Raw genomic sequence first — 23,632 nt, 5'->3', positions numbered from 1 at the left:
AGTTTGCTGAAGATGATGGCTTCCAGCTTCATCCACGTCCCTGCAAAGGATATGATCTCATTTCTTTTAATGGCTGCATAGTATTCTATGGTGTATATGTCCCACATTTGCTTAGTCCAGTCTATCATTGATGGGTATTTGTGTTGGTTCCATGTCTTTGCTATTGTAAATAGTGTTGCAGTAAACATACATGTACATGTATCTTTACAGTTGAATGATTTATATTCTTTTGTGTATATACCCAGTAATGGGATAGCTGGGTCAAATGGTATTTCTGGTTCTCGATCCTTGATGAATCATTACATTGTCTTCCACAATGGTTGAACTAATTTACATTCCTACCAACAGTGTAAAAGCATTCCTATTTCTCCACATCCTCGCCAGCATTTATTGTTTCTTGACTTTTTAATAATCGCCGTTCTGACTGGTGTAAGAGGGTGTCTCATTGTGGTTTTGATTTGCATTTCTTTAATGATCAGTGATGTTGAGCTTTTCTCATGTTTGTTGGATGCATAAATGTCTTCTTTTGAGAAGAGTCTGTTCATATCCTTTGTTCACCTTTTGATGGGGTTGTTTCTTTTTTCTTGCAAATTTGTCTACATTTCTTATAGATTCTGGGTATTAGACCTTTGTCAGATGGGTAGATTGAAAAAATTTTCTCCCATTCTGTAGGTTGCCTGTTCACTCTGATGATTGTTTTGCTGTGCATAAGCTCTTTAGTGCATCTAGTTTAATTAGATCCCATTTGTCTATTTTGGCTTTTCTTGCCATTGCTTTTAGCATTTTTGTCATGAAATCATTGTCCACGTCTATGTCCTGAATGGTATTGTCTAAGTTTTCTTCTAGGGTTTTTATGGTTATGGGTTTAACATTTAAGTCTTTAATCCATCTTGAGTTAATTTTTGTATAAGGTATAAGGGGTTCCAGTTTTAGTTTTCTGCATATGGGTAGCGAGTTTTCTCAGCACCATTTATTAAATGGGGAATCCTTTCCCTCTGCTTGTTTTTGTCAGGTTTGTCGAAGATCAGATGGTTGTAGATGCGTGGTGTATTTCTGAGGTCTCTGTTCTGTTCCATTGGTCTATATGTCTGTTTTGGTACCAGTACCATGCTGTTTTGGTTACTGTAGCCTTGTAGTATAGTTTGAAGTCAAGTAACATGATGCCTCCAGCTTTGTTCTTTTTGCTAAAGATTGTCTTAGCTATACAGGCTCTTTTTTGGTTCCATATGAAATTTAGGGTAGTTTTTTCTAATTCTGTGAAGAATGTCAATGAGAATAGCATTGAATCTGTAATTTATTTTAAGCAATATGACCATTTTCATGATACTGATTTTTCCTATCCATGAGGATGGAATGGTTTTCCATTTGTTTGTGTCTTCTCTTATTCCCTTGAGCAGAAGTTTGTAGTTCTTGAAGAGGTCCTTCACATCCCTTGTAAGTTGTATTCCTAAGTATTTTATTCCCTTTGTAGCAATTGTGAATGGGAGTTCACTCATGATTTGGCTCTCTGCTTATGTGTTTTTGGTGTATAGGAATACTTGTGATTTTTGCACATCGATTTTATATCCTGAGATTTGCTAAAGTTGCTTATCAGGTTAAGGAGTTTTGGGGCTGAGACAATGGGTTTTCTAAACACAGAATCATGTCATCTGGAAACAGAAAATTTCACTTTCTCTCTTCCTATTTAAATACCCTTTATTTCTTTCTCTTGACTGATTGCCCTGGCCGAAACTTCCAATACTATGTTGAACACAAGTGGTGAGAGAGGGCATCCTTGTCTTGTGCCAGTTTTCAAAAGGAATGCTTCCAGCTTTTGCCCATTCAGTATGATATTGGCTGTGGGTTTGTCACAAATAGCACTTTTTATTTTGAGATACGTTCCATCAATACCTAGTTTATTGAAAGCTCTTAACATGAAGAGTTGTTGAATTTTATCAAAGGCCTTTTCTGCATCTATTGAGATAATCGTGTGGCTTTTGTCTCTGGTTCTGTTTATGTGATGAATTACACTTATTGATTTGTGTATGCTGAGCCAGACTTACAGCTCAGAGATGAAGCCGACTTGTTTGTGGTGGGTAAGCTTTTTGATGTGCTGTTGGATTCAGTTTGCCAGTATTTTATTGAAGATTTTTGCATTGATGTTCATCAGGGATAATGGCCTGACGTTTTCTTTTTATTGTTGTTGTGTCTCTGCCAGGTTTGCTATCAGGATGATGCTGACCTCATAAAATGAATTAGGAAGGAGTCCCTCCTTTTCAATTTTTTGGAATAGTTTCAGAAGGAATGATACCAGCTCCTCTTTGTACCTCTGGTAGAATTCGGCTGTGAATCTGTCTGGTCCTGGGCTTTTATTGGGTGGTAGGCTATTAATTAGTACCTAAATTTCAGAACTTGTTATTGGTCTATTTAGGGAGCTGACTTCTTGGGAGGGTGTGTGTGTCCAGGAATTTATCCATTTCTTCTAGATTTTCTAGTTTATTTCGGTAGAGGTGTTTATAGTATTCTGATGGTATTTTGTATTTCTGTGGGGTCAGTGGTGATATCCCCGTTATCATTTTTTATTGTGTCTATTTGATTCTTCTCTCTTTTCTTCTTTATCAGTTTAGCTAGCAGTCTATCTATTTTGTTACTTTTTTCAAGAGACTCAGCTCCGGTATTCATTAATTTTTTGAATGACTTCTTGTGTCACTATCTCCTTCAGTTCTGCTCTGATCTTAGTTATTTCTTGTCTTCGGCTAGTTTTTAGATTTGTTTGCTCTTGCTTCTCTAGTTCTGTTAATTGTGATGTTAGGGTATCCATTTGAGATCTTTCTAGCTTTCTGATGTGGGCATTTAGTGCTATAAATTTCCTTCTTAACACTGTTTAGCTGTGTCCCAGATACTCTGGTACGTTGTCTGTTTGTTCTCATTGGTTTCAAAGAACTTCTTGATTTCTGCCTTAACTTCATTATTTACCGAAGAGTCATTCAGGAGCAGGTTGTTCAATTTCCTTGTAACTGTGTTGTTTTGAGTGAGTTTCTTAATCTTGAGTTCTAATTTGATTGCACTGTAGTCTGAGAGACTGTTATGAGTTCAGTTATTTTGCATTTGCTGAGGAGTGTTTTACTTCCAATTATGTGGTTGATTTTAGAATAAGTGCCATGTAGCACGGAGAAGAATGTATATTCTGTTGATCTGGGGTTGAGAGTTCTGTAGACGTTTATTAGGTCCACTTGATCCGGAGCTGAGTTCAAGTCCTAAATATCCTTGTTAATTTTCTGTCTCATTGATCTGTCTAATATTGACAGTGGGGTGTTAAAGTCTCCCACTATTATTTTGTGGGAGTCCAAGTCTTTCTGTGGATCTCTAAGAACTTGTTTTATGAATCTAGGTGCTCCTGTATTGGGTGTATATATATTTAGGATATTTAGCGCTTCTTGTTGAATTAATCCCTTTACCATTAAGTAATGCCATTCTTTGTCTTTTTTGATCTTTGTTGGTTTAAAGTCTGTTTTCTCACAGACTAGGATTGCAGCCCCTCCTTTTTTTTTCTTTCCATTTGCTTGGTAAATTTTCCTCCATCCCTTTATTTTGAGCCTATGTGTGTCGTTGCACATGAGATGGGTCCCCTGAATAAGGCATACCAATGGATCTTAACTCTTTATCCAATTTGGAGACTGGGTATTTTATAAAGAGGAAAGGTTTAATTGGCTCATGGTTTTCCAGGCTGTACAGGAAGCATGGCCCTGGGCACCTGCTCAGTTTCTGATGAGGACTCAGGAAGCTTACCATCATGGCAGAAGGCAGATGGGGAGCAGGCACATCACATGACAAGAATGAGAGCAAGAGCGAGAGATAGTGGAGGGGAGGTGCCCTACACTTGTAAATGACCAGATCACCTGTGAACTCAGAGCAGGAATTCATTGATCACCTAGGGGATGGCCCAAGCCATTCATGAGGGATCTGCCCCTGTGATCCAATCACCTCCCACCAGGCCCCATCTCCAGCACTGAGGAGTATACTTCAATGAGTTTTGGGCAAGGACAAATATCCAAACTATATCAGGGAGCCGTTAGTGTGTCTGGCCATCTTGAAAGGATAGAAGCTTATTGGAGTGGAAAAAAATTGCCTCTCTCCAGCCATACAACTCAGTCAAACCACATTCAATTCACATAAATATATTTTGACCTCCAAGTATGTAAGAGGTGATTTATATACACTATTGCTAATTTATAATGCAGTTTCATAAATTTGATCTTCACGAGAAAGATGAGGAAATTGTTCCTTGCCAAAGTTAATTGGCTAAATTACCAACTGAAGTCTTGTTATGCTTGGCCCCAAATTCTGGTGGCCCCTTTCCATTATGTCAACCAGCTCTCTTTACATATATATATTGTCACCCCATATCTTCCAGTTCCTAAAGCAAAAGGAGAAAAGTTGCTGCATGAGGATCTGTTGGCCTAGATTTTAAAAGTCAAAGACAGCAGATTGCCTTATAACCTCAAACTGTTTCACATTTCTAGTTTGGAGCTGATCAGTGCATCCTCTGTGTCCTGATGCTTAGCTTTTCTTTTCTTCTTCTCTTCTCTTCTCTTCTCTTCTCTTCTCTTCTCTTCTCTTCTCTTCTCTTTTTGAGATGGAATCTCACTCTGTTGCCCAGGCTGTAGTTTAGTGGCATGATGTCGGCTCACTGCAACCTCCACCCGCTGGGTTGAAGCGATTCTCCTGCCTCAGCCTCCCGTGTAGCTGGGATTACAGGTGTGCACTACCAAACCTGGCTAACTTTCATATTTTTAGTACAGACGGGTTTTCCTGTGTTGGCCAGGCTGGTCTTGAATTCCTGACCTTAAGTGATCCGCCTGCCTCGGCTCCCAAAGTGCTGGGATTACAGGCGTGAGCCACTACACCGACCAACTTTTCTGATATTATTTTGAATATGTTTGTGCCCTCTCATTGCCTTATCCTAACCCAGCTGCAGTCTCCTGGCTCCTGACAAGTGCACTATCCCTTATCCATATTGGCAAAGTAGTTGAGGGAGTCAACTTGGGGAAAATATATTATTTTTAAAAGCTATTCAGATATAACAAGATAACTATTTAAAATATTCCTTTAAAATAAAATCATGTACTGCACTGTCACTTAAATTTCATAGTCACAATATTTGAAAAAATACTTAATTTTACCATTTTTATGCATGCTGGCTACAATTCTTTACAACTTTGCCTGCCAACCCTTTCAGGAATGAGTGAAAAGAGTAAGAAAATCATATTAAAATACTCAGTTTTACAACTTATTTCCTAGAAAAAAAATGTGCCAGGTTAACTTGTTCATTAAAAGAGGTGTGATATCAATATTATTGCCTGCTTCAGAATATTTATCTTGTTTTGCAGTTCCACTAAAAGTCCAGGCAGAGCCATTAAAAGTTTTCCGAAATCAATAAATAATTTATCTCTGCAAATAAGACTCTTGCTTTCTAGGCTGGGATTAGTTTTCCAAAGCATCCAGCATTAGAATTAGCCAGACCAATTCATAGTTTATAATTAATACTGACAAGAGGAAGCTAATAGGAGTGAAAATGAAATCAGATGATTGTCTGAAATGAAGCTGAAAGGCGGTAACAGCCAGACTAAGTCTTCTGTAGGTACATGCAATGACCAGGAAAACCTCTCAATCAAGGGGTCAGCTTTTAGCAAGATAATATGTCTTGCTAAATTTTTATGTCTGCCACAAAAGGCAAGACAGGGACCATGTAAGGTATCAAAGGCTACATTCATTATTCTCTTCAGTGTAAAAGTTTGTGCCTGTGTCTATGTATGATTGTGTGTGGGTGTAATTTTCTCCATGGGTTTATTTAGAATTGTGTTCCTCCATTTTTGATTTATTTCTAGAACATACAATATAAATAAAAATGAAGACTTACAGGTGCAATGAAAAACAAAATGCTCAAGTTGTATAGTGTTATCTGTTGCATGTGGATTTGTTGGGCTACTTACTTATTTACATCATTGACAATTTCTTATGGAATGCCAGCTTCAGAAATATACTGTAGCTTGGGCTCTGCAAATATCTTTTACAACAAATGGATCAAATTTCAATACCAAGAAGTCATTCTTAGCCTGCTTGTCTTTAGATTTTTAACAAAAAAGGTAATAACAGTGTAAACAAAATTGCTATGTATAAATTCCTATCATAGGTATATATTGTGAAAATCTAGCAAGTAAATTCAGTGATAATTTATTTTGTGAGTATCTTTTGACCTGTTTTGTCCTTTCTCACATACTAGGAACATGTTACAACCAGCTCATGCTGCATCAGTCACAGTATCCATTTAGGGTAGCACAAATCCTTATCTTTTACCCTAATTTGTAAATCTCTAACAGTGTAGTTTAAAAATCACTTTTATATGATAACAACTGCTTGTTAACAATCCTTGTATCTCTCACCAAACAGCTACACTCACCAGAGAAAAGGTGAAAAGCTCTCTCTCGCTTTCTCTCACTCACTTTCTCTCTTATATGCAAATGCAGGCTCTGACATTTTCACTTTCCAGAATGCTATGCTGTTTATTCCATCCCTAGAACTAGTACCTGTTGATCCTTTAATAATAGTCACTGCAAGCAACACCCTGTTGCAAGGTTTTGCCAGTACCCACCATCTGCCACCCGTAGTCGTAATTGATGTTTCTGCTTTGAACTTCAGTTAACATCAGGAGCATATAGATAGCTCTTAAAGCAAAGCATTTATCACACTGTCCTGTGGTCATTACTTTTTTATTCTCTCTTACACTGCGCAGTAAAGTCCCTGAGTCCACTTTATTTCTTTTATTCATCTCCATTCCTAGCATGCTGTGTGGCACAGAGTAAGCTTGTCAAAAATAATTATTATAAATTAATAAACAGACATTCAAATACAATTAAGTGCCCCCCTATGAATACTGGAAAAATTTTCTGAAAAGAGGCCAAGTCATCATAAGCATAGTCATATTCATTAATGACAGTGATTACAGAAGCCCAACACTTAGTGCAGTGCAAGAAGCAGTGACGGTAGTTCCAGATATGTAGAGAAAGACGATATTGTGAATAACGAAGAGAGGAATCTTAACATGAAAAGCTATTGCCTTTGTCATTGGTGAGCCTTGTGGTGAGAGGAGAACTATGCACAGTGAAGCATATGTTGAATTATGGGCCGCATGCTTTCACTCGAAGTATATCCCTTTTCTTTTATATGAAAGTGTTATGAGGTCCTTCTGGGAATTGTTTTTTAAACAGCTGGAAAGTTTCTCATTTTTCAGATGAGGAAACTGAGGCTCAGATGTTTCAAGTGAATCGCCCAAGGTAATTAAGTGAGTTAATCACTGAACTGAGATGATCATTTTTGTGTTGTGATACACAGCTCGGTGCTCTGCACCACTAAGAGTTATGAATAACTTAAAACCACAGGACTCTGAGGTCCTGAGGTATTGTTTGTGGCCATTATCAACAATTTTAGTAACAAGTTTAGAACACATTTTCTTAGATCTCAAACTCCTACAAAATGTTATTTGTAAATAGAATGTTTTGTTAAGAATTGAAAACAAACAGGCAAACATGTGCTAGGAGGATAATTGAAGGCTTTTTAAAAAACAATTGGCTGCTCACAGGCATTCTAGCACTCATTTTGATACATGGAAACTACTAAAGCCAGACATTTAAAACATTGAAAATCAGTGCCAATTTGTGGATTATTACACTTAAAAATGCATAAAACAACAAGATCCACTTATTAAAGAGTTTCTGTAGTTTACAAATAAATAATTCACCATAGATTTAAATAATGGTAGAAAGACACATTCATTCATTCATTTATTCAGAAAATAATTATTAAACATCTACTATATATTAGGTTTCTCCAGAGAGAATATAGAATATAGAATATATTTTACATATTTTATATATATGTGTGTATATATATATGTTGGCTTAGCTCAAAAGATACATGTCTATAGATACAGATACAGATATAAAGAGATTTACTTTAAGGAATTAGCTCATGTAATTTTGTAGACTGTTAAGACCAAAATCTTCAGGGCAGCCTGGACATTTCAGCAGAAGCTGATGTGGCAGGCGAAAGGCTCTGCCAAAGATGGGGTAGACCAGTAACCTCTCACTGCTGAGAAGTCAAAATCCTTCCTATTAATAAGATGAGTCCCACTCACATTATGGAGGGTAACATGCTTTACTCAAAGTCTATCAGTTTAAGTGTTAATCACAACTATAAAATACCTTCACAGCAACATCTAGACTGGTGTTTGACCAAACAGCCGGGCATCATACTTTAGTCAAGCTGATACTTAAATTTAACTATCATAGACTCTGTGTCAGGGACTTCATGGAATTGGAAATTACACTAACAAACAGTTGAGTTTGGAAGACATTCAATGAACAGATGACCACACAAACATGAATTGCATTTGTCTCAAGTACCAGAAACAAAAAGCAAGGGTACCTTGAGAAGTTATAGCAGGGAAACCTGGCCCAGTGGAAGGGACTTGGAGTGGCTCCCCCAAGAAAATGATAGTCAAGCTGAGGCCTGAAGGCTACAAAAATGGGGTTAACCAAAGAAAACAGGAGAGACTTCCAAGTAGAGGAGAAGACCCTGCATTAGGCAGGAGCTGGGAAAGGCCAACATGGTCAGACACTAGGATACTTGGGGAAAGGGGGGGTACAAAGGGGTGTTTGAAGTGTGGAAGGAGCCAGATCCTTCAGGATCTTGCAGATCATGTTACAGGTTTGCCACTGTTAAAGTGGGACAGTGATTAGGAAGGATCTCTCCATGTGCTTTGTGCCAAATGTGTCAGAAAGGCTAAGAGTGGGAGGCAGAGTGCCCAGTGAGGAGGCCAGATAAGAGTATGTCTAGAGAGGGAGCTGGAGAGAATGGAATTAGCTTAAAAGAAATTTTGAGAATATGTTGGAGAATGTGATGATTACTTATGAGGGTTGAGGGAGAAGTAGGTATCAAGCAAGATTCTAAGACTTCAAGCTTGCTCCACAGTTTGGAAGCTGGTCCTATTTGTTATGATAGGGAACTCTGGTTTAGGATTTCAAATTGAATAAGGGACCTATTGAGCTGGAGGTACTTGTGGTGTAGCCAAGTGGAGAAATCTAGTAAGCAGTTGGACATGTAGCTCTAAGACTCTGCAATGATGTATAGGATGACAGAGAACTGAGAAATCATGAAAGTGGATGAGATTGCCTGGGAGAGTTATCATGAAAAAAGAGAAAGGCCAAAGACAGAGCTCAGAGCAGCTGATGACTAAAGGTCAGCTCAAGACTAGAGGAGATGGAAAAGCAGAATGGCCTAAGAAATATGGACAAACCAGCACCTTCAAATCCAGCAGAGTTGCATCTCTGTCTTCCTCCCATACTCACATCTCTCTCCAACCACAGCCAGTTGAGGTTCTTTACTGTTAGGGATTCATGGGATTAGGTTGGGTCCACCTGGATAATTCAGGATCATCTCCCAAATTTAATGTCTTTAGCCTTAATCACACCTATAACTTTAGTTCACTTTTGCTATGCAACATTGTCTACTCCCAAGTTCCATATGTTAGAATGGGGACATCTTTAGGGGACCAGTATTTTTTCTACCACAGAAACAACAATTCAGAGCACTGCTGAGAGGTCACAGAAGATAAGACTAAAATTCTTCTGATTGGATGTAGTATATGGAAGTGAACAAGAGTAATTTCAGTGTCTTGGAGGTCACAGAAATGGGCTAAAAAATTAAAAGAGGGAGATTACAAGTAGATACTTTATTCAGGAAATCTGTGAGTAAGAAATGCTGGTCTTGAAACCCATTTAAACATGAGTGGATATTTACTATCACTGAAAGAATCATTGTCTGTATCCAGGATTTGCCTGGTGGGGCAAGAATTCCATCCACCCCACCCAAACTCCAGAAAGTCACTTGTTCTCTATCCGGAGTACCTGAGGGAAAATGACTACAGAAATAATTAAGGGTAATAAATTAAAATAAAATCTGGAAGATTCTTGTTAACTGAAAAAAATGAAACAAAGATTAACAAATATATATTCTGAAACTCTTGACATTCATTTCAATTTTTAAAAACAGTAATTACCTTGTTGTTTTAGATATGTGTGTTCCAGGGCAATTAATCATCTAATAAATGTGTTTCTAGTAAGCATTTGCTAATAGCTTGATGTTGGTAAAAATGTTTCAAGTCTGCTGCCTCCAAAGCCAAAGACTTCAAAATAATATCTAGTGACAGTTGTACTTAAAATGAGTATCAGCACTAATATGAAAGAAAAAGCAAATATAATAGGAAGAAAAAAGGAAAAAGTACTCTAATATTTATAAATTAACTTTAAAAATCATAATCTTTAACAATTATTGAGTGATTAACTTATTTTTGGTGCCGTTCTGAGTGTTGCACATTGTCTCATTTAATCATTAACATGCCCCTACAAAGAATGCAAAGACTATCCTCATTTTGGAAGTGGGAGAACTGAGGCTGTACACATAGGGCTGGAGTTTGAATCTAGGAAATCTACAACTTTCAAACTGTCATAACAGTAGGTAACATCTAGCGTTGATTGTCTGTCAAGTACCCGTTTTATACACTTTACAGATGTAAGTACTTACATCTCACCCCAGGCTTATGAGGTAGACATTTTCACACCATTATAGATTGGAAAACTAAAGCATGCTTAAGTCACACATGTAATAAGTGGGTCAGAACTCACACCCACGAAGATTGGCTCCAAAGTCCAATTTCTTCTCCAAATACCTGCAAGGTGATTTTTTTTTTGAAACTTTTTCATGTAGACAGAGTGTTATCATAGACATTTCTGCTACTGTATTTGTAAAAGTATCTGGAATTAAAAATATATGTAATTTTGATGGGCTAGTAGACTCTTCCCTCTCTGAACTTCACTTTGCCTTCAAGAGTAAATGAAGAACTAGGTCATCTAAAGTATCTCTTAGCTGCATAGTTCTATGAACATGCCAAAGTTTCTTCTCTTCTTTTAACAAGTCTTTATTGTTCTGTTTTTACATGCTGGGATTTATGCTACATTGTATTATTGTAATGATTAATAATCATTTAGATCAAGCATGTACTGAGTACAGTATTTGCAACACATTAGGTGCTATGCAAAGTGCATTACTTGGTTTGCTTTACTTAACCCTCACACAAGCTTTGCTTTTAATTATGATTACTCTCTCTACCTTACAGATGAGGAAACTGAGCTTAGAGGCCCTTAGAGCCTTATTTAAGTCACACAACCAGTAAATAGCAGAGCTGGGATCAAACCCAGAAAGCCTCACTCTGAAACTCAGAAGCCCAGTCTCCTTACCATGTTACTGTTATGTTGTAGGTGCTAAATCATTGACGACAAGCATGGTTGATGAGGTTCATAGTATTTGTACCACGCACTCTGAACCAGAGTCAGATCAGACTGAAGCAAAGGTGAATCATTTGGCCTACATGTAAGAATGAGAAATGGGGAGATATATACGACGTGTCTGTCTAAAATCTTATCTTTCTGACCCACCCCAATTGTGGTAATTTCCACAATTAGAGCCTTTCCCTTGGGTTTTGCAGATGGGGTCCAAAGGACCAGCTTAAAATATGACTAGAGGGAGCAACGATTTAACGACTTACTTCTTGACACCAGCAAACAGATAAGCTCACCTGCTGTGAACAAAGGGCAGAACCCTGAAGGAATAGCTTAGGGTGTTTGAATCATGGGTAAGGTTTCTGGAGCTTTGTTTATGACTGAGAAGTAGGCAAATATCACCAGGCAAGGGGTGTGTGTGTGTGTGTGTGTGTGTGTGTGTGTATAAAACTATGTACGTGTGTATATGCGTGGTGGCAGCAAATAGCTAAGGGATTGCACAATTAGGTGTCAGACTTTAGAGAAAGCATATTATAAAAGGGATAGAAGCAGCAACTGAATGTAAGAAGGTGTTAAAGGAAAAAGAGTCACCCAGTAAGTCTACCTCAATTTGGCCATAAACTGACGTGACTGAGGCTGTCTTAGGGTTGCTCTCTATTTAAGAAATTCCTAGAAACTTTGATGTAGTGGGAAATGAGTGTAACAGAATCATGGGTTTAGAAGGCTTCCGAAATCATCTACCCCAGACTTTGTCCTCTGCACAATCCGTGTGGGCTACCTCAGATAGCAGCTATTTGGGGTCCATTTTTAACATCAACCCAGAATGAGAGTCTACAGTCAGCAATCCTATGTTATCTGTATTTGCTGTCAGGAAAGCCATTGCATATCTAAATCCTTTATATCAAGTTGATATCCAGCCTATTCCTAAGAAAGATAAAAATGGGTTATGTCATTATCCACCTAAAGGATTCTAATATTCCTAGAGATATCACTAAATCACCTCATAATCTCTCTTTCCTATGGGATACCTTGAGTTCCTTCCATTTCTCCTTATTTATCTGATTCTTTCTAAACTAGACACCTTCCAACACTCAGAAGGACAAGTATCATTGATGAGTTTCATAGTATTTGTACCGCACAGAAAATGATTTTCATCATACAACATTGCTTAGAAGTGGGGAAGTAAAATTTGTGCCCACAGTGAGACAAGGCCACAGAGCAAGACCTTGAGACACCTTCTCATTGTGATTTTGCGAATCACAATGAATCCTCAAACAAGTCAACATTCTTTGCAAATCTGTAGAAAAATTCCTTCCTTTGCTTATCTGGATCTCAGTCTGTAATGGCAAAACCGTCATGGTAATAGTATTCTTGTGAAGAGCCATTGTGGGGATGAATCACATATCATTTGAGAATGTTTAATATGTAATTAATGTTATGAATATCACTTGTGAATTATGAATCTTAAAACTATATTCAGATACAAATACACAATTTTGCAAATAACATCATATATATATATATATATATATAGAGAGAGAGAGAGTCTCTCAAGGTCTCATATATATATTACCAATTACCACAATTGGGTGGGCCAGAAACATATGATTTTAGACAGACACATAACGTATATCTCTTCATTTCTCATTCTTATATGTAGGCCAAATGATCCATCTTCACTTCATTCTGACCTGACTCTATGTTTCAGAGTGTGTGGTACAAATACTATAAACCTCATCAACAATGCTTGTCATCAATTATTTGGTACCTACAACATAAGAGAAAGAAAGTCTCTCAATGTCTCTCTCTCTCTCTCTATACACACACACACACACACACACACACACACACACACACACACTCTTTGCTGTACTGTTAGAGAGAGAGAGAGAGAGGTCTCTCAACTCTCAAAGTCTTGCTCTGTTGCCCAGGCTAGAGTGCAGTGGCATGATCATAGTTCACGGCAACCTCGAACCCCTGGGCTCAAGGGATTCTCCTGCCTGTGCCTCCCAAAGTGCAATGATTACAGGCATGAGCAACCTCACCTGGCCAGATACGTAGCTATTAATGAAGAGTAATCACATTATTCATTGTAATCAACATTTATGTTTGTTGAAATTGTCTTAACACTTTCATGTGTTGTTCACAGGAATGTAACCTGGAATAGCTTAGCTATTCCAGACACACACTGCTCACCAGAGCTAGAAGAAGGCTACCAGTGCCCACCTGGATTTAAATGCATGGACCTTGAAGATCTGGGACTTAGCAGGCAAGAGCTGGGCTACAGTGGCTTTAATGAGATAGGTCTGTCTTACTGGTAAAATACGTTTTAAGTTTCTATTTTATGATGTTTATGAAGTGGACAGAATAATTAAATAATTGATACTAATATTTTGACTGGCTGTCATATAGAAGAAATACAAAGATAAATTTTAATTCTATGCCTGTTTATAATATATTCTACCCTACAGTGCATAGCATACATGTTTTATATGTATATAGGCAGCAGTATTTATATGGAGTTACAGATCTCTCATTTTTAACGATTTTGATTCTTAATAATAGCATTTTAAAATATTTGTTTGATGAACAGGGTTCTGGGTTGTTGACTCAAAGATAAACAAAATTTGGTTTCCTTTCCTATGTAACTATACCCTAACAGGCGAGGTAAGTCTTTAAAACTATAATACTAGGTATTGATGAGTGCATTAGAGCTGAAAAGTGCTCCTTGATCAGAAGACAATTAATAAACTACTTAATGAATATGCATCAACTATGTAATAAATGTATGGGAAATGCTTGTGCATGAAAACTATGTACTCAAATGTGAACATTTCTTCTTAACTTGCCTTATTAAGTCCTAAAATGTGCTATTACATACATAATGAAAGAACTTAGCATCTGCTAGTTGATATCATTGCATTTATTATAATTGATATCATTGCATTTATTATAATTCCATGCAAGTTGCACATATTGTATTATTAAAGCAAAAAATGTGTAATTCTAAACAAGTATCTTACGCCTTGAGAATTGTTATCAGAGTAATTTTTTAAACTAAATTTTCTTCAAGTCTCAGGCCCACGTGCTGAACCATAAAGTTACAGCTTCTATATAGAATATAGTACTGAACGTGGGCTGATGGTATCTTTTTAAGTTCAGTTTTGCAAATAACATCTCAAGTTTTCATCTTTATATTTTAATATTTCCTCATATTTGATTTTAAGCATTATAGTTAGATGGCATTATTCCATCTCTTTTGACCAATAATATTGTCTCCTATTTCATAAAACTCCAGAAGCCAACTGATGTGAAGCAATTTCAGTTTGCTATACTCTCTTAAGCTTATCCAGCTTTGTAATTGATCTTCAATCCTTCCCTCCTGTCTCAAAAGTACAGAGGCATCATGAATTATACCAATAACTTTTAGGCATGAGGAAGAAATCACAGATGTGGTATGGGAGGCGAGATATATAGGCTGATACACTGTGTGGAATAAGCTTCAGGAGTTCCAACAGCTGGGCATGACTAGAATGCATGCCTTCTCAGAGTCTGCAGCTCTTTCTTTCAGGGACTGAGTGTATCCATGTCTTCTATGGAGAGTGGTCACCATCCCAGGGTTAAGGTTGCCCTTACAGAAAATACCCTCCAATTTTTTAAAATCATGTAGCTAAAGCACATCACACCCTCACCATTTTTAATGCAACGATTGTACCCGAATTCAAAATGCAGCATTATATTCAAGTTGATTCACCTTTCTTCACTCTGACATACAATGGCTTCGCTTAATATAAGGTAGAATCTCTGTTTGAGAGAAAAAGTCTCCTTGTAGTGTGCTGGTTCCAGAGGACCAATTCTAGGAGGAAATTGCCTTGGAGGCAGTCGCCCCCTACTAAAGCAATTATCTTACTATAGCTGTACTGTTAATTTATCTCCCAAGGATTTAAGCTCCTTGAAAACAGGAAGTGCATCTTTTCATCTTCAAGTCTCCAGGGCACAGGGCTATGCCTGGGTCACAGGGAGGCTTCCATAAATATTTACTAATAGGCTCAACAAAGTGTATGTCCTTTTGAATTCATTGGTAACCAGGCATGTTTGTATGAGGAGGTAGAGCCACAATAGAGAATTAAGTTGTTTTCTTGTTGTTCTTTTCCCTGATTTTGTCTGTTTTTGTTGGCAATATTCATTATTCCTCATGACTCCTTCCTTTCTATACAGGCTTAATTTCATCTGTTTGCTTATTTTTCCCAAATGATGATTGAATTCATCATCACTGTATGACTAATTGTTAGATAATGAAATGTTGATCTTGTACCATAACCAAAACATTTTTAAATGGTCACTGTAATTTAGACTGAAATTGATAGCTACTTCCTGATATTATGTATCTCTGTAGATACACAAACTACTATATTTAAAAGTTCTTATGGAAACAAAAGACAATGTTTTGCCCAAAATTAGGAAAATAAAATATTTTATTAGACACATGTGATCATCTCTTCATACATGAATTTGAATTTAAAACATAATTAGGTGCCTAATTATGCATATGAATTTGGCTAATTACTTGAATATGTAAGTAATTATGATTAGTTAAAAAGGAGCCCATTTCCTTTTCTTACTAATCAAATTACCATTCAAAACATGAATTTCAATTCACTTATAAAATTTCTGGCATAAGTAGCTTTATGTCTCATTAAGATGTAACACTGATGATGTTGAAAAATTCAAATTGTAAAATATATTAAAAGCCAGAGTCATGGAATAGAAAAAATGACAAGGAACCCCTGTTGTAAGATTGAAAAGTAAAGACATCTTTTGCCCTTTTGTGTCCCCAAAATCATCCAAATAGCCAGAAGACTGAGAAACAGAAATGAAATTTTCATATTTAAGAACTCTGAAAAACTGTAACTACAAACCACATCACAGGACTGGGTGTCTAACAGAAAACTTCCTGAGTGGATTCTGCCTACTGTGGATCTCAGACAGCACCAGCAGCAGAGCAATATTCTAAGATAATGCATGTTCCTGGAGTAACAGAACCATCTCATATTTTGAGTCAGGGAATCAGAGCAAAGGCTGATTGTGGAGGCTTACCAGGACCCCATGCAGCATCACAAAGCAGAGGCCCTCATTTCTGCAAGCAGTTGGTGGGGAGACAGAGTGGAGGGGACACAACTGCTTTGTGATGGGCCCCGACGCTGCTGATCTGGGTTGGCTAGAATGGGACAAAAGCTAAATGGAAGGTTTTCATGGCCACTATAACTTAGGATGACCTGGGGAGCCTTTTAAAACACAGATTCTCAAGCACCATCCTTATGTCAATTAAATCACAACCTTAGAGTTATCCAAGGAATAGATGGCTTTTAAAGGCTCTCCAGGTGGTTAATTTATGTGCATGTAGAGTTATGAACCAATGGACTAAAGAAACACACACATACACACACACCTATATTATAAAAACCTTCAATTCCATCTTGGTCCATTTTGGTTGTTATAACAAAATGTCATAGAATCAGTGTCTCATAACCAAGAGAAATTTATTTCTCACAGTTCTAGAGGTTGAGAAGTCCAAGATCACGACAGCAGCAGATTTCATGCCTGGTGAAGGGCCACTTCCTGGTTCATAGAATGGCACCTTTTCACTGTGTCCTCATGTAGTAGGAGTAAGGGGTCTCTCTTGAACCTCCTTCATAAGGTTACTAATATCATTAATGTGGGCTCCACCTTCATGATCTAATCACACCCAAAGTTCCTACCTCCTGGTAGCATCACCATGGGGGTTAAAAATTCAACAAATGAATTTGGGGGAAACATCACCTTTCTGTCCGTTGCACTATCCTGCAATATTACCCTGTTCCTCCCCAAAGTGAAACAGTGACAGATATCTGGTCTAATAAAATTTATTTCAAAGATGAGTCATAATGAAAAGAATGAGGATCATGTCTATAAAAAAGTACTTTGAGGTACTTTTAAAACAAAAAAAAATCATGATATATAACTCATAAAAACTTAGCAGGAAGCAAAGCACTGAATTACAGGTTCAAAGGATACAACTTGTCTCAGTAAGTGAACATAGAACAGTCAACACTGAGACACATCTTAGTAAAATTGTTGGAAATCAAAGCTAAAGAAAACATTCATTAGGCATCCAGAAAAAAAAAAAAAAAAAAAAAAAAAAAAGGTCAAGTTAGCTATAAGGAGGTGCATCAGAGAGGCCTGCCTGAAACTTCATGTCAATATGGAACTCTAGAATGTAATGGCACAATGCTTACAAATTATTTAGGGAAAGAATGGGTCAAGCTCTTTCTGAATATTTTTGAAGAGGCAAGGACATAGAGACTATATTTTGCATGAAATCTTCTTGAAAACATTCAGCCAATCAAGAGTTTCTTATCATGAGCTAGTCTCTAGTATCCATTTGTTGTAAGAATAAAGCTAATACAACTGTAGGATTTACAAAATGCAATGTAAATATTACAATTATGAATATCTAGAAGAGATAAGATGAAAAACGGGGGAGATAGCATAATGATGTTGATGTTCTCAACATTCACACCTAGCAGTTAAAAAAGTACCATTTATACAATATATGGAATGTATAATAGAGATATATGCATACTTGTCATGAGAAAGTTTGATAAACTCAAAAATTACTTTCTTTAGAAATAACTAAAAAATCCAAATAATGTTATCTATGACCATGTCCCAAAAAATCATTTCAATATGAGTAATAATATTGGAATCAATTCTTTCTAAATCTTGATAATAGTTCTCAAAAGAAAAGTAACAGATAGTATATTTTTTAACCTCTGAATAGAGTTATGCTGTTTGCTGTAGCATGCTTAAAACTGATAGGGGCACATGACTCCTTTGTGGTAAAATTTGCTTGAAGCACAATTATTCAAAAGAATGGCCCTGAGGTTTAGATCATGACTCCACTTTATATTAGTGTGACAGCCTTAGGAAAGTAATTAACCTCTCTGGCCTCAATCTCCCCATCTAGGAAATGGGGTAAGTGACAGACCTACTTTATAGAGTTAATGTAAAAAGCAACTGACAAACTACACTTAGAGTACTGTGTAGCATAGAACAAACACAGAATGAGCTAGAAATTGAGATGCACTGTGTTATTTGAGGGAAAATGGCATAATAATAAGGAAGGGCAAGACATAGATGTTTTCACACTCACACACAACATCTGATCTGATTCCCTTTGTTTACAGACATTAACTATGCAGGTTTTTCAGTATCTTATGCAAGGGAGAGGCATTGGGGCATGGGCACAGTGTTTGTTTTGTTTTATTTTGTTTTTTTGAGATGGAGTCTCACTCATCACCCAGGCTGGAGTGCAGTGGCATGATCTTGGCTCACTGCAACCTCTGCCCCCTGGGTTCAAGCGATTCTCCTGCCTCTGCCTCCCAAGTAGCTTGGACTACAGGTGTGTGCCACCATGCCCAGCTATTTTTTTTTTTTTTTTTGTATTTTTAGTAGAGATGGGGTTTCACTGTATTAGCCAGGATGGTCTCGATCTCTTGACCTCATGATCTGCCCACCTTGGCCTCCGAAAATGCTGGGATTATAGGCATGAGCCACCGTGCCCAGTCGGGGCATGGTGTTCTTAACCTTGCATCTTGCCTATGTTAACTCCTATCTCCCATTTCATTTTGTTCCAATCAGTGACTAGCATTCTAGAAGGCAAATTTTTGGTGGTGTTTGGTCTTTATTCATCAATTATTCCTCTCCACTCTCACAAATGTCCTCACTTCTGTGCTTGTACCAGTCTCTCTAGAATCTGATTAACATTTAGCCCGTGTCACTGAATTTTCTTTCTACAGTTTGATGAAGCATCCTGCATATGTTTTTTTTTTTTTTTTTTTTTTTTTTTTTTTTTTTTTTTTTTTTTTTTGAGACGGAGTCTCGCTCTGTCGCCCAGGCTGGAGTGCTGTGGCCGGATCTCAGCTCACTGCAAGCTCCGCCTCCCGGGTTCCCGCCATTCTCCTGCCTCAGCCTCCCGAGTAGCTGGGACTACAGGCGCCCGCCACCTCGCCCGGCTAGTTTTTTGTATTTTTTAGTAGAGACTGGGTTTCACCGTGTTAGCCAGGATGGTCTTGATCTCCTGACCTTGTGATCCGCCCGTCTCGGCCTCCCAAAGTGCTGGGATTACAGGCTTGAGCCACCGCGCCCTGCCCCCTGCATATGTTTAATTTTATTTATTTATCCCTATACATTCAAATTTGTGACCCCTGGATTTGAGCCTCTCTCTTTCAGCAGCCTTTCAACAGGCACTCCTTCCACAGAGCTTAAGTAAAGCACCGTCTGGGGCATTGAGCAGAAGGCACAGCCATGCTGTGACATGCACGGGCTCCAGCACTAAGTGATTTATTTTCTGACCTTCTCTAATTCCCTGGGCCACGCGATGACTGAGATACTGGTTATTTCTGTATCTTTCTTCCATGTATGCACTTTTCCATCTTTATTTCTGGCTAGATTTCCTATAGCTCCTTCCTAAGGACCCCCAACTAACTCATTCCCACTAAGACATTAGCCTGTGGACTCAAGATATCACACATTCCCCATGTTCCAAGCTTCCTGAGGAGTAGACATAATCTAAAGGACATCTTGCAAAATCACAAAACGTATTTAGCAGACATTGAGATTCCATGATTGAAGTATGTGTGGCGAGGTGGGTAGGAATCATACAGTGGAAAGGTTTGGGGATTGACAACATCCTAAAAGCCACACTGTAGACGTGACACAAAATCACAGCAACTCACCCTATTTAGAAAATTTGCCTTCCCTTTTCTGAATACTTACCCCACTTTCAGTTCTTACTTCCGCTGTTCCCACTTGTTCATAAACATATGAGACATACAAGCTGAGACATAAAAGAGGCGACTCTGTGATTTTCTGTAATAGCACTGGACATGAAATTACAGAAGTTTAGAGCTGGAACAGATAATGCAGTCATGCGTTTCACCGGCACAGGTGGGGATCTGAGAGTCAGAGTGAGCGGGGTTAGAGTTACAGAGAACTCCGGGCAGAGGCAGGCTGAACTCACTTCTCCGGATTTGCAGATGTCCACCATACCTGCTGTTTCCACCAAACCATCTTACAACTCAAAATAGTGTTTAATTAAGAAGAAAATTCAAAAATAACTTGCAAAGCTTAGTTTTATTCTTAATTTTCCAGTAGAATGTTAGTATTATTTCCCTTTAGTGAAATGCTAGTGGAGAAGACCATTGTCCAAACAGAGGTGATGTGCCAGTTAGAAAAAAAGCAACACAAAATATATCATATGTGGGAAAGAAATCCCAGCAAACAAACACCATCGAACTGGTGATTCCTTGTCATGACATTTTATAAAAAAGTAAAATACTTGGTACAAAAGATGAGAACAAAACTATTCAGGTGGTGGTTTGAACCCTCCATTCATTATACAGTCAGGTAAAAAATAAAACATGTTCAGTTTGGACTAAACAACCAAATGAATATCATTGGATGATAAAACTCATCCTGGAAAGTCACTTAGGAAGTAAATCGCTATCATGCATTTTTTATTAGTCTTTAGAATCATCAGAATAAATGACAAAAGCCCATTTTCAAAAAAATCCAGAATAAATGAAATTCAACTGAAACAGCTGATATCAGAGGAAGCCCACAAGCAAGATAAACTATAAATCAAGACATTCTGAAAATAACTAATAGAAAAGACATAAAACTTACACCCTTAACATTACACGAGCTCTATATGGTGGACCACTTTGCCTATTCTATATATACATACGTCGAAGGTAAAGCCAGGAAATAATAAACACTGTGTTCTTATGATGGCTAATGGTCCAACGGACTGTTGTTACTTTTGTAATTACTGTCATTACTTAGGACAACTGTCGTTATCATTTATTGATTGCGTATTATGTGTCTAGCACCAATGAAAAGAGTTTCCATCCATTGTGTTTTTAATCCTCCAAATAAGCACATGAGGTATCATTATCCTTCAACTGATGAGTGAGGAGAACAAGATGAGTAAGAATGTACTTGCCCAGAGCCTCTCACCAGCCGCATTTGGAAGCCAAGTCTTGCTGCCCTGTGTGCTGAGGCCGAAGCCTGTGCTCTTGGTCTACAAACTACTACGTTACCAGAGAAGTCGACCATGAGTAACCTTCATTCCTGTGGCTTGTCAGGACACCTGGTCCATTATAAAGTGTCATTATGATGATGGAAGAAACACATCTTCCAAAATAGTGACCTGCTATAGTAGCATATCCTGCAACGTGGTGACCACCCTCTTGTCCTGAAGTCTTTAGACAAGTCTTAGACAAAAGAATAAATGTAGGCTGGGTGAGGTGGCTCAAGCCTGTAATCCCAGCGCTTTGGGAGGCCAAGGCAGGCAGATCACCTGAGGTTGGGAGTTCAAGACCAGCCTGGGCAACATTGTGAAACCCTGTCTCTACAAAAATACAAAAATTAGCCGGGCATGATGGCGGGTGCCTGTAATCCTAGCTACTCGGGAGGCTGAGGCAGGTGAATTGCCTGAACCCGGGAGGCAGAGGTTACAGTGAGCCAAGATTGAGCCACTGAACTCCAGCCTGGGCAACAGAGCAAGACTCCATCTCAAAATAAATAAATAAAATAAAATAAAATAAATAGATAAATAAAGAGTAAACGTGAAGGAGTGTGATGCCCACTGCAAACTGATGGCCCCTTAAGGGGTTAGTCTCTGGCTTTAAGTCTAGTCCCTTGTATTCTGTATTCTGTGGGACAGAGAGTTGGTGCATAATACATGTTAGTTAAATGAAAGAATATAAATATTAAAGAATATACCTGGGAGGCAATGCAGTTTTATAAGCTATTAAGCTATAAACATCTGGGCAAGGATTAGAGATAAAGCCAGAAAAAAATGAGTGAATACTACTTTTGATATAAAATTAGATGGTAGACATATAGGCTAGAGATGTGGGAGAGAACTTAGCAAGCAAAAGAAAATATGCTATTTGGTATATTTTAGTGAGTTTTATGCTTATTTGAACTAAATTCAAAATGCCATGATAAGCCATGTGTTTGCTATATGTAATTTATAGCTACATGCATTAATTTCTCCTGTGTATTTGAATTTACTTTCTTTGCTTTGAGATATGAATATTTAAATTTCCTTTCTAAATTATCACAAATTAACCAGCAAATTTATCTAAGAAGATTTTGGAAATCCACATTAATTAATTTCTTGATCAGAATGTGACATAAAGCATATTTACCATATTAGTTTCTTTACAAAAAAAAATCATAAAGCTTTTCTATATGTATCCTCCTTAAAATATTAGATAAGAAAACTTTAAGTTGTCAGCTCCACAGGAGTTAAAATGTGGATTTTGGATACTTAGAACAAATTTAAGATGATGACTTGAAATCTTCGTGAATTTTTTTTTGGCAACAGTGAATTAATTGGGCCTTTCGAGAAAATGCAGAAAACTAAAGTAAAGGGTGATTGAGTCTGCCAGATTTCCTACATTCCCAACTCACTTCTGAAGAATGTAATTATGGGTATTGAAATTTGGGACTGGTATTTTTTACAAGGAGAAATATATTGTAACTGTTATTTACTTTTGTGGTGTTTCTCTTCTTTGACTTTGGGTAGTATTGACTATAAGCTATGGACTCAGCTCCCTGTGTGGGTCATAAATCAGTTTTATTAAATATTGATTTAGAAATATCAGTTATTATTTTCATCACTGGTGGAGTTCTGTGCTTCGGACTACCCCTGTATCTTGCTGAAATAGGACTGACGATGGATCCACTTACACGGGTCCAGTGTTTTAGTTTTAACACAGGATTTACTTGACTTTGAAATAACTTTCTATATCTTTTTCTATTAGTATTCTATTATTTTTATAATTTGTCTCATTACATCTGATATTAAATATGGACATAAAATATGAAAGAAAATTACTTTTATTCAAATTATAGTGGGATGTAAATTGAACTTTGTTGATGCTGCTGCTAAAAATTGATTCATCAGAGTTAAATGATATTAAACCATATTTTATGCTACTGTATGTGATATCAGATGAGAACTTTACAAATGAATAGAAAACAGAAAGTTATGTATCTACAACCATGATTTATTACAGAATGTACATTTTTATTGTAGTCACAAAAGAAAAAGCACAGTAAAGACTAATTTATAAAATATGTAATTGAGATTTATCATGCTCTCAGAAAAAAGCACCAAAGGGTTGTTTTTGATGCATTTTTCT

The 23,632-nt window shown here is 37.4% G+C and overlaps 1 protein-coding gene across 2 annotated transcripts in view; it reads left to right on the top strand.

The window, feature by feature from the left end:
* NALCN (sodium leak channel, non-selective) overlaps window positions 1-23,632 on the top strand; it is a 339,729-nt gene that overhangs the window by 55,340 nt on the left and 260,757 nt on the right. For both annotated transcript variants that reach the window (XM_025364831.1, XM_025364830.1), the window contains exon 7: window positions 13,525-13,679. In XM_025364831.1, coding sequence (XP_025220616.1) covers window positions 13,525-13,679 — 155 coding nt within the window. The remainder of the gene's footprint in view (window positions 1-13,524; window positions 13,680-23,632) is intronic.

Source organism: Theropithecus gelada, chromosome 17 (genome assembly GCF_003255815.1).
Source record: "Theropithecus gelada isolate Dixy chromosome 17, Tgel_1.0, whole genome shotgun sequence".
Lineage (NCBI taxonomy): Eukaryota > Metazoa > Chordata > Mammalia > Primates > Cercopithecidae > Theropithecus > Theropithecus gelada.
This window is presented reverse-complemented; position numbering and strand designations above follow the sequence as displayed.